The sequence below is a fragment of the Pristiophorus japonicus genome, chromosome 5, assembly GCF_044704955.1.
Source record: "Pristiophorus japonicus isolate sPriJap1 chromosome 5, sPriJap1.hap1, whole genome shotgun sequence".
Taxonomy (NCBI): Eukaryota; Metazoa; Chordata; class Chondrichthyes; family Pristiophoridae; genus Pristiophorus; species Pristiophorus japonicus.
The window spans coordinates 287,079,414-287,091,998 of NC_091981.1; the positions used below are offsets into that span (position 1 = coordinate 287,079,414).

Consider the following 12,585-nt stretch of genomic DNA (forward strand, 5'->3'; position numbering starts at 1 on the left):
CTTTGGCCCGCAGCTGGACACTTGTCGGCCGCTGCATCCCCCAGCCAGTCTTTCGTGACAAAGCTCTGCTGAAGCCTCTCAACAAAATCGTTCCAGTCTTCCCCAACACAGTACCGTTCATCTGTGCTACCGGTGGCCATTTTCATGGGTCGTGAATTCCCGTTTCTCGTCGCCAATGTAAAGTCCTTACTCGACAGCATAAAACCACATGAGGCACATTCCAGGGACAAGGCCACTCCGTGACCTTAACTCTTTATTTAGCACTCCAGAATTGATGACCCTGCGTGGGACCTCCCTTTAAATACCTGAGTGATCAGGTAAGGAGTGTCTCCCACAAGTTCACCCCGTGGTCAAGTTGTGCATCTGCGTTGAGTGTATACAGTAATACAGTGGTGTTACATTGTAGTTACAAACATGACATCTGTGATAGGGTGGAAGACAGGAGAGATTAGAGAGACAAAAGGGATGATGGGCCGAATTCAAATGCTAATGCCAGGAGTTAGAAAAACATTAGTCGAGATAGGGTGTGAATGGTGAGATTATGACCAACTGTACATTATATATATAAGCTATATCTACAACATATACAATGTAACATATATACATACACATGCACACACATATGTGCGCATACATATACATATATACACACATACATATATCGCACTTTGAAATGAGTGTAGAATGAGCTTGTAATTCGAACTAAAAACTGAACAGGGTTTAAAAACCAATTCAAGAGTAAGTCATTTTATATTATATCGCTGTGTGTGTGTGTGTGTGTGTGTGTATGTATGTATCTATGTGTGTGTATGTATGTGTAAAATCTTCTTATAACTTCTCGCTTCATTCTTCTGATGATGATTTAACAATCTAAGCCTCAATGTCAAGGCGGCTGTAAAGTGCCTAAACGAAAGATGAGGTGCTGTTCCTCGAGCTTGCGTTGAGCTTCATTGGAGCAGTGGAGGAGTCCGAGGACAGAGAAGTCAGAGTGGGAATGGAGTGGAGGCCCATAAAAGGGTGGCAGTCGGGAGAGCAGCTCAACAGAGGGAGAGCAGATTCAGGTTTAAAAGGCAAAAAAGAAAGAAAGAAAACGAGTGTGACGTCACAGCCAGCTGTCGTGGTACATATAGGTACCAACGATATAGGTAAAAAAAAAACAGGATGAGGTCCTACAAGATGAATTTAGGGAGCTAGGAGTTAAATTTAAAAGTGGGACCTCAAAGGTAGTAATCTCAAGATTGCTACCAGTGCCACGTGCTAGTCAGAGTAGGAATTGCAGGATAGCTCAGATAAATATGTGGCTTGAGGAATGGTGCAAGGGATTCAAGTTCCTGGGACATTGGAACCGGTTCTGGGGGAGGTGGGACCAGTACAAACCAGACGGTCTGCACCTGGACAGGGCCGGAACCAATGTCCGAGGCGGAGTGTTTGCTAGTGCTGTTGGGGAGGGTTTAAACTAAAATGGCAGGCGGATGGGAATCTATGCAGGGAGACAGAGGGAAGTAAAAAAGGGGCAGAAGCAAAAGGTAGAAGGAGAAAAGCAAGAGCCGAGTGCAGAGAAAACAAGGGCAAAAATCAAAAAAGGCCTCATTACAACATAATTCTAAAAGGGCAGAGTGTTAAAAAAGCAATCCTGTAGGTTCTGAGTCTCAATGCAAGGAGCATTCGTAATAAGGTGGATGAATTGACTGTGCAGATAGCTGTGAACGGATATGACGTGATAGGGATAATGGAGACATGACTCCAGGGTGACCAAGGCTGGGAACTCAACATCCAGGAGTATTCAATATTCAGGAAGGACAGACAGGAAGGAAAAGGAGGTGGGATAGAGTTCCTGGTTAAAGAGGAGATTAACACAATAGTAAGGAAGGACCTTAGTGTGGATGATGTGGAATCTATATGGGTAGAGCTGTGAAACACCAAAGGGCAGAAAACGTTAGCAGGAGTTGTGTACAGACCAGCAAACAGAAGTAGGGAGGTTGGGGATGGCATCAAACAGAAAATTAGGGACGCATGCAATAAGGGTACAGCAGTTATCATGGGTGACTTTAATCTACATATTGATTGGACTAACCAAACTGGTAGCAATACTGTGGAGGATTTTCTAAACCAATATGTCGAGGAACTAACTAGAGAGCAGGCCATCCTAGACTGGGTTTTGTGTAACGAGAGAGGATTATTTAGCAATCTAGTCATGTGGGGCCCCTTGGGGAAGAGTGACCATAATATAGTAGCATTGTTCATTAAGATGGAGAGTGACACAGTTAATTCAGAGACTAGGGTCCTGAACTTAAAGAAAGGAAACTTCGACGGTATGAGACGTGAATTGGCTAGGATAGACAGGAGAATGATACTTAAAGGGTTGACGGTGGATAGGCAATGGCAGACATTTAAACATCACATGGATAAACTACAACAATTGTACATCCCTGTGTAGCGTAAGAATAAAAAAGGGAAGGTGGCTCAACCGTGGCTAACAAGGGAAATTAAGGAAAGTGTTAAATCCAAGGAAGAGGCATATAAATTGGCCAGAAAGGGCAGCAGCCCTGGGGACTGGGAGAAATTTGGAATTCAGCAGAGGAGGACTAAGGGTTTAATTAGGAGGGGAAAAATAGAGTATGAGAGTAAGCTTGCCAGGAACATAAAAACTGACTGCAAAAGCTTCTATTAGTGAAGACTAATGTAGGTCCCTTGCAGTCAGAATCAGGTGAATTTATAATGGGGAACAAAGAAATGGCAGACCAAGTGAACAACTACTTTGGATCTGTCTTCACTAAGGAAGACACAAATAACCTTCCGGAAATACTAGGGGATTGAGGGTCTAGCGAAAAGGAGGAACTGAAGGAAATCATTATTAGTCAGGAAATTGTGCTAGGGAAATTGATGGGATTGAAGGCCGATAAATCCCCAACGCCTGATAGGCTGCATCCCAGAGTACTTAAGGAAGTGGCCCTCGAAATAGTGGATGCATTGGTGATCATTTTCCAACAGTCTATTGACTCTGGATCAGTTCCTATAGACTGGAGGGTAGCTAATGTAACACCACTTTTAAAAAAAGGAGGGAGAGAGAAAACGGGGAATTATAGACCGGTTAGCCTGACATCGGTGGTGGGGAAAATGTTGGAATCAATTATTAAAAATGAAATAGCAGCACATTTGGAAAGCAGTGACAGGATCGGTCCAAGTCAGCGTGGATTTATGAAAGGGAAATCATGCTTGACAAATCTTCTAGAATTTTTTTTGAGGATGTAACTAGTAGAGTGGACAAGGGAGATCCAGTGGATGTGGTGTATTTGGACTTTCAAAAGGCTTTTGACAAGGTCCCACACAAGAGATTAGTGTGCAAAATTTAAGCACATGGTATTGGGGGTAATGTATTGACGTGGATAGAGAACTGGTTGGCAGATAGGAAGCAGAGAGTCGGGATAAACGGGTCCTTTTCAGAATGGCAGGCAGTGACTAGTGGGGACCCCAGCTATTTACAATATACATCAATGATTTAGATGAAGGAATTGAATGTAATATTTCTAAGTTTTCAGACGACACTAAGCTGGGTGGTGGTGTGAGCTGTGAGGAGGATACTAAGAGACTGCAGGGTGACTTGGACAGGTTAGGTGAGTGGGCAAATGCATGGCAGATGCAGTATAATGTGGATAAATGTGAGGTTATCCACTTTGATGGCAAAAACAGGAAGATAGAATATTATCTGAATGGTGATAGATTAGGAAAAGGGGAGGTGAAACGAGACCTGGGTGTCATTGTACATCAGTCATTGAAGTTTGGCATGCAGGTACAGCAGGCGGTGAAGACAGCAAATGGCATGTTGGCCTTCACAGCTAGGGGATTTGAGTATAGAAGCAGGGAGGTCTTACTGGGAGTTGTACAGAGTCTTGGTGAGACCACACCTTGAGTATTGTGTGCAGTTTTGGTCTCCTAATCTGAGGAAGGACATGCTTGCTGTTGAGGGAGTGCAGTAAGGGTTCACCAGAATGATTCTTGGGATGGCAGAACTGACATATGAAGAAAGACTGGATCGACTAGGCCTGTATTCACTGGAATTTAGATGAATGAGAGGGGATCTCATAGAAACATAAAATTCTGACGTGACTGGACAGGTTAGATGCAGGAAGAATGTTCCCGATGTTGGGGAAGTCCAGAACCAGGGGTCACAGTCTAAAGACAAGGGGTAAGCCATATAGGACCGGGATGAGGAGAAACTTTTTCACCCAGTGAGTTGTGAACCTGTGGAATTCTCTGCCACAGAAAGTTGTTGAGTCCAGTTCGTCGGACATATTCAAAAGGGAGTTCGATTTGGCCCTTACGGCTAAAAGGATCATGGGGTATGGAGAGAAAGCAGGGGTGGGGTACTGAGGGTGCATGATCAGCCATGATCATATTGAATGATAGTGCAGGTTCGAAGGCCAAATTGCCTGCTTTTGCACCTATTTTCTATGTTACCGACATGCCAATCAGTGTAAACAAGCATTACACTATTTGTCCGCTCAAAAATCCTGTGTGGGGAGGGGGTGGATATTCTAAGCTTAAAACAAATTAAAGACAGTTAGGAATGGTTCTACTATCCTTCTCTTGCTTCCACACAGACAAAAACCCAAGTTTGTTTCCTAAACTCTCCTGTGATCTGTGCAGCAGGTGGCTGTATCGTGGTTCAGTGTTCAGTTTCAGCTCAGGGAATAATGTGGCGACCGTGGAATTTTACAGATAAAAGCGCAGATAGTGCAACCTACTCACCCTAGCACTAAATGTTACAGGGTAAATACAATCTGAAATGATTTACACTACAGGGCTGCCTCCAATGGGGCTCTAAGTGGCTGCATGTAACTCCATGGTAGGAGGAGCATAAACCTTTGCAACTGGGTCAGAGTTTACCCGAATTTGAAATCCATGATCGTACTGTTTTCCTAGCCTGGTGCACTGGACAGAAAATAGCATTCACTTAGATGTTTGATACGAGAGTAGAAGGAGCTTGCAATTATAACTGAGTAGGGTTTGAAATACAATTTAAAAATAAGTCATTTTCATATAAGCTACAAAATAGAAAGTGCTGTGAATAAGATACATTATTGTGATTCATTTTGTAACCTACAAAATTATTGTGTGATGGGTCAATTAATAGATACTGCTCTTAATACTCCCTTCTCTGTAGATGTAATCCACAGAGATATTCAAAGCTGTAATCTGATAATGCTATTAGCTGGCCAGAATACCACTGATATGAGGCTAGGTAGGAAAATAGAGAGATCATGTAAAGTTGTGACACAGCCTCAGACTCTAACTTTGGCCTCTTTCATATCTCCACCCAACCTCTGTTTATGACGAGGGCACATATCTGCTGATCTCGGCCACACCTATCCAATCTGAATTTCCTGTGTCCGCGACTGCTTTGGATCCAGACCCCAGACCATTATTTTCCCCAGACACTCTTGAGCCTCTGTCTCATTCCTGCCACATGTTTGTGGGACCATCATGTGCACAATAAGCCACCATGCTTCCGACTGTACAACAGTGACTACACTTCAAAAATGCTTAACTGGCTTTAAAGTGCTTTGGGATATTGAGGTTATGAAAGGCGCTATATAAATGCAAGTTATTTCTTTCCCCATTCTGTCACTTAGTCATGCCACCCCCTTCACTTCTCCCCTAGAGTAATTCCATCCTCAATACCAGCCCATAGAATCATAGAAAATTACGACACAGGAGGCCATTCGGCCCATCGTGTTCATGTCAGTCGATAAAGAGCTATCCAGCCTAATCCCACCTTCCAGCATGAGGTCTGTAGCCCTGTAGGTCATGGCTCTTTAAGGGCTTTTTAAACGTGTTGAGAGTTTCTGCCTCTACCACCCTTTCAGGCAGTGAGTTCCAGACCCCCACCACCCTCTGGGTGCAAAAGATTTTCTTTGTCTCCCCTCTAATCCTTCTACCAACTACTTTAAATCTATGCTTCTACTTTGAATTTACTCTTCTGCTTTCCTACTTTCCTGCTATCATCCCCTTGAATAAGAATGTAGCTACTTACTTTTCCGAAGGCTGTCATCAAGTGCCTCCTTCAAACAGCAGCCCCAGCCCTATCGTACTCTCTCATCGACCTTCTCAGCCAGTGCACCCACTGGGAGATCACCTTGCCAACCTCCATCCCTTCCCGCTCACCCCATCCACCATTGCCCCCTGTAGCTCTGCCAGCAGACCAATGTCACCTCTCTCCTCATTTCCCCCCCAGGCTGTTTGCTCATTCACCCACGTCCTTCTAGTGTATTCGTTGCATTAACATCCTGGCTTTGACGGAAACCTGAGTCATGGGTAGTGGTACCTTGACCTTTACAGAAGCCTCCCTACCTGGATATACGTTTCACCATCTGCTGTACCAAAACTACTGGGCTGAGGGCACATACCTTGCAGATACGACAGTGCTGATCCAATGAGAGCGATACAATGATTTGCAATGGGAACCTCCAAGCAGTGGGCTGGGTGTCCACGTACCTTGCAGATACTATAGTGCTCAAACAGTGACAGCAGTCCTATGTCACTGCGGCCTGAAACTCCTTTGAGGATTGTGATGTTGCCATTGCCAGAATCCAACTCGACGATATCGTTGAAAACATTGGAGACAGCTTTGCCGGTCAACAACAGATTCACAAGTTCCTGCGAGAGGAAGGAGACAAATTTCTTATAATCGGAAGTGTCGGCCGTGACTCAGTTGGCAGCGCTCTCTTCTCGCAGAGGTCGTGGGTTCAAGCCCACTCCAGAGATATGAGCATAAAAATCTAGGCCGACACTCCAGTGCAGTGCTGAGGGAGCGCTGCACTGTCAGAGGTGCCGTCTTTGGGATGAGATGGTAAACCGCGGCTGCGTTTGCCTGTTCAGTTGGATGTAAAAGCAAGGAACTGCTGGGGCGATCCAGCCAACATTTATCTCTCAACCAACACCACTAAAAAACAGATTATCTGTTTATTCATCTCTGTGTTGTTTGAAAATTGGCAGTTGCAGTTGCCAACTTTACAACAGAGACCAACTTCAAATGGTTCTCAATTGACTGCAAAGCGCCTTGGGACATCCTGAGATAGTGAAATGCATTAAATAAATACAAGTTCTTTCTTTCTTCTAAAAAAAATAAATATCATGTTGTTGAAACAGCTGAAGGCACTTAACATAGTCCATTATTTTTGGAGTGCAACAACATTTGTTTTGTAAAAAGAGAGAGACTTGCATATATACAGCACCTTTCATCACCTCAGGATGTCCCAAAGTGTTTCACAGCCAATTCATTACTTTTGAAGTGAGTCACTGTTGTAATGTAGGAAATGCGGCAGCCAATTTGCGCACAGCAAGCTCCCACAAACAGCAATAATGTGATAGACAACCAGGTAATCTGTTTTTTTTTTAAAGTGAGAGATAAATATTGCCCGAGACACCAGGGGGAATTCTGGATCAACAATTCCCACAAACAACTGTGCACTGAATGTTTTTTTTTTGGTGATGTTTGTTATGAAGTAAATATTGACCAGGACAACTTCCTACTCTTCCTCAAATAGTGCAATTGGGTAATTCACCTGAACAAACCTGGTTTAACGTCTCATCCCAAGGACAGTACCTTTGGAAATGCCGTGGAGCTCCGGAGTGCCAGCCTGGATTGTCTGCTCAAGTCCTGGAGCGGGGCTTGAACATACAATCTTCTCAAGAGTGGTACAACCTTAGCCAGGGTGATGTTTATTGTTACAAGGGCATCATGCAAAACTAGAAAAACAGAATCAATGTTGTATTTAGGACTAAATGACATTGACTAAATCACAGTTCAACAAAGTCACTTAGGGGACTGCAGTAACTTACTTAAAGCTATATTCCCTCAAAATATAAATAATAAATATCCATCTGGAGAAAATAATTTGCAATTATATAGTGCTTTTAACATACTAAATCATCCCAAGGCACTTCACAGGAGCATTATCAGACATAATTTCACACCAAGTCACAAAGAAATATTAGGACAGGTGATCAAAAGGTTGGTCAAAGAAGTAGGTTTAAAAGAGCAAATTAAAGCGGCGAGAGAGGCGTTGAGGTTCAGGGAGAGAATTCCAGAATTTGGGGCCCAGGCAGCTGAAGGCACGGCCACCAATGGTGGAGTGATTAAAATCAGAGATGCGCAAGAGGCCAGAATTGGAGGAATGCAGAGATCGATGAGGGTTGTGGGGCTGGAGGAGGTTACAGAAATAAGGAGGGGCGAGACCATGGAGGGATTTGAAAACAAGGATGAGAATTTTAAAAGTTGAATATGCAATGAAAATGACCCAATAGAAGCAAACATGAGTGTTGAATTACAAAGTTCCTAATCACAAGTGTGACAAACCAAGAATTCCACTATTCACCACTAAACACAGAGTGTGCTTGGGTCTGGGGAGAAGGAATGTACAGTTTATTCACAAATTACGCTGAAAAATCCAAAACCCAAAGGCAGCTTTCACAGCTCCAGAAAAGCTACTTGGGTGAACCGACACCTAATTGGATCAGGAAAAGAGTGTTTGAAGACCAGGCCCTCAAAACTGCCACCAAGCTCATGGTCTACAGGGCTGTAGTAACACCCACCCTCCTGTAGGGCACAGAGACATGGACCATGTACAGAAGACACCTTCAAGATGCTGGAGAAATATCAACGATGTCTCCGCAAGATCCTACAAATCCCCTGGGAGGACAGGCGCACCAACATCAGTGTCCTCATTCAGGCTAACATCCCCAGCTGAAGCACTGACCACACTCGACCAGCTCCGTTGGACAGGCCACATTGTCCACATGCCAGACACGAGACTCCCAAAGCAAGTGCTCTACTCGGAACTCCTTCATGGCAAACGAGCCCAAAGGTGGGCAGCGGAAACGCTACAAGGACACCCTCAAAGCGCGACATCCCCACTGACACCTGGGAGTCCCTGGTCCAAGACCGCCCTAAGTGGAGGAAGTGCATCAAAGAGGGCGCTGAGCACCTCGAGTCTCAATGCCGAGAGCATGCAGAAATCAAGCGCAGGCAGCGGAAAGAGCGTGCGGCAAACCAGTCCCACCCACCCCTTCCCTCAACGACTATCTGTCCCACCTGTAACAGAGTCTGTGGCTCTCGTATTGGACTGTTCAGCCACCAAAGAACTCACTTCAGAAGTGGAAGCAAGTCTTCCTCGATTCCGAGGGACTGCCTCTGATGATGGGATCTGAGAAGCTACTTCCAAAGAGTCGGGAGCTAGTCACGTGGAATGAGAACGCCAAGTACAATAGCTACATAGTGCACAGAACACCCATCAACACACTGCAACAGCCTCTTCATAAGTCCAGTAAGCTTGGCAGCCATTCAGGGTAGAAGGAACTTTGAGAACCGATAGCTCACAACCATTTAGTAACTAATATATATCTGCTAACTGGTTCCCGAGAGTTTAATTAAGTGGACTAATTAATTCTAATAGTATCACAAGATTAGTCGAGGTCACTTTACTTTCAAAATTTGGACTGACACAGAGGCAAGTCAGCACATGCCCAAGGGACAATAAACAATTTAAAAATCAGACCACTGAAATTAATTGGAGTTTAACTTTTAAACATCCTTTTGGGTGTCTGTCTGATTGGTTGATCTCAGCTGGAGCAGCACTTGGACACTACAATTTACCCGAGTGCCCTGGGCAATGGAGAGGAAAATTGGCCTGATCCAGATCAAGCAACCCCTGATTTATTTTATATACAACAGAAAAACCTCCAGCTTTCAGCTCCTTTCCATAGTCAGTTTACATAGAAGGCTGTGAGAGTTCAAGTCGCACTCCAAAGACTTCAACACACAATTCAGCCTGACAGTATAGAGGGAGTGCTGCACTGTCGGAGGTGCCGTCTTTCAGTTGAGAAATTAAACTGAGGCATAATCTGCTCTCCCAGGTGGACGTAAAAGATCCCATGGCACTATTTCGAAGAAGAGCAGGAGAGTTACCCCCCCCGCCTTCCCTCACCCTCAATATCCTGTCCAATATTTATCCTCCAACCAACATCACGAAAAATAGATGATCTGGTCATCATCACATTGCTGTTTGTGGGAGCTTGCTGTGCGCAAATTGGCTGCTTCGTTTCCGACATTACAACACTGACTACACTTCAAAAAGTACCACTTTGGGATGTCCTGAGGTCATGAAAGACTCTATATAAAGGTAATTTCTTTATTTCTTGCTTTACTGTTCTGTTGGGAAGCACAACAGTGACTACACTTCAAAGGCACTTCATTGGCTTTAAAGTGCTTTGGGCCACCTGGTGGTCATAAAAGGCAGTTGGGGAGCAGCGGTGAGGCCTGTAAAAGGCCCAGCGGCAGCGAGGAGCAGCGGCGAGGCCTGTAAAAGGCCCAGCGGCAGCGAGGAGCAGCGGCGAGGCCTGTAAAAGGCCCAGCGGCAGCGAGGAGCAGCGGCGAGGCCTGTAAAAGGCCCAGCGGCAGCGAGGAGCAGCGGCGAGGCCTGTAAAAGGCCCAGCGGCAGCGAGGAGCAGCAGCAGTCAGGGAGGAGCCAGCTGCTGCATCAGGGTCAAAAGTAAAAAAAAGAAGTAAAATGAAATAGAAGTGTGACGTCACAGCCAAGAGGGTAAGTGATTGGCTGGTTGGTTGGTGAGTAGTTTTTCTTTATCTTTTTTCTTTTTCTTATCAGTAAGAAACCTTTGGCATTGTTGCCAAATTAAGTTAATTTAAGGGTTAAATCACAGCAAGAGAACCCAGACCCGTGTCATGCTATGTGGGAAATCAGGGACACTTCCAGTGTGTGGGAAGTGTATCCAGCTGCAGCTCCTGTCAGACCACATGACGGTACTGGAGCTGTGCATGGATTCATTCTGGAGCATCCGTGATGCTGAGGATGTCATGAATAGCACGTTTCGTGAGCTGGTCACACCGTAGGTAAAGGTTACAAAGGCAGATAGGGGATGGGTGGCCATCAGGCAGAGCAGGAGTAGGAAGGTATTGCAGGAGTCCCCTGCGGTCATCTCCCTCCAAAACAGATATACCACTTTGGATACTGTTGGGGGAGATGGCTCATCAGGGGAAGGCAGCAGCAGCCAAGTTCATGGCATCATGGGTGGCTCTGCTGCACAGGAGGGTAGGAAAAAGAGTGGGAGAGCTATAGTGGTAGGGGATTCTATTGGAAGGGAAACAGATAGGCGTCACTGCGGCCACAATCGAGACTCCAGGATGGTGTGTTGCCTTCCTGATGCAAGCATCAAAGATGTCTCGGATCGGCTCAGGGCATTCTGAAGGGGGAGGGTGAACAACCAGTTGTCATGGTGCATATAGGTATCAACGATGTTGGTAAAAAACGGGATGAGGTCCTACAGGCTGAATTTAGGGAGCTAGGAGTTAAATTAAAAAGTAGGACCTCAAAAAGGTGGTAATCTCAGGATTGCTACCAGTGCCAGTGCTAGTCAGAGTAGAAATAGCAGGATAGTTCAGATGAATACGTGGCTTGAGGAATGGTGCAAGAGGGAGGGATTCAAATTCCTTGGATATTGGAACCTGTTTGGACCAGTACAAACTGGACGGTCAGCACCTGGGCAAGACCGGAACCAATGTCCTAGGGGGAGTGTTTGCTGGTGCTGTTGGGGAGGAATTAAACTAATATGGCAGGGGGATGGGAATCTATGCAGGGAGACAGCGGGAAGTAAAATTTGGGCAGAAGCAAAAGGTAGAAAGGAGAAAAGTAAAAGCAGAGGGCAGAGAAATCAAGGGCAAAAATCAAAAGGGCCACATTACAACATAATTCTAAAAGGACAAAGTGTTAAAAAAACAAGTCTGAAGACTGAGTCTCAATGCGAGGAGCTTTCGTAATAAAGTGGATGAATTAGCTGCGCAGACAGCTGTTAACGGATATGATGTAATTGGGATTACGGAGACATGGCTCCAGGGTGACCAAGGCTGGGAACTCAACATCCAGGGGTATTCAATATTCAGGAAGGATAGACAGAAAGGAAAAGGACGTGGGTAGCGCTGCTGGTTAAAGAGGAGATTAACGCAATAATAAGGAAGGACATTAGCTGGGATGATGTGGAATCTGTATAGGTGGAGCTGCGGAACACCAAAGGGCAGAAAATGTTAGTGGGAGTTGTGTACAGACCACCAAACAGTAGGAGTGAGGTTGGGGACAGCATCAAACAGGAAATTAGGGATGCGTGTAATAAAGGTACAACAGTTATCATGGGTGACTTTAATCTACATATAGATTGGGCTAACCAAACTGTAGCAATACAGTGGAGGAGGATTTCCTGGAGTGTACAAGGGTTGGTTTTCTAGACCAATATGTCGAGAAATCAACGAGAGAGCTGGCCATCTGAGACTGGGTGTTGTGTAATGAGAGAGGATTAATTAGCAATCTTGTTGTGCGAGGCCCCTTGGGGAAGAGTGACCATAATATGGTAGAATTCTTCATTAAGATGGAGAGTGACACAGTTAATTCAGAGACGAGGGTCCTGAACTTAAAGAAAGGTAACTTCGATGGTATGAGACGTGAATTGGCTAAGATAGACTGGCGAGTGATACTTAAAGGGTTGACGGTGGACAGGCAATGGCAGACATTTAAAGAT

General features: G+C 45.0%; 1 protein-coding gene across 1 annotated transcript in view; it reads right to left on the reverse strand.

Moving 5' to 3' along the window:
• mindy4 (MINDY lysine 48 deubiquitinase 4) overlaps window positions 1-12,585 on the reverse strand; it is a 278,164-nt gene that overhangs the window by 48,895 nt on the left and 216,684 nt on the right. The window contains exon 15 of the mRNA XM_070881748.1: window positions 6,496-6,657. Within this exon, the coding sequence (XP_070737849.1) occupies window positions 6,496-6,657 (162 nt within the window). The remainder of the gene's footprint in view (window positions 1-6,495; window positions 6,658-12,585) is intronic.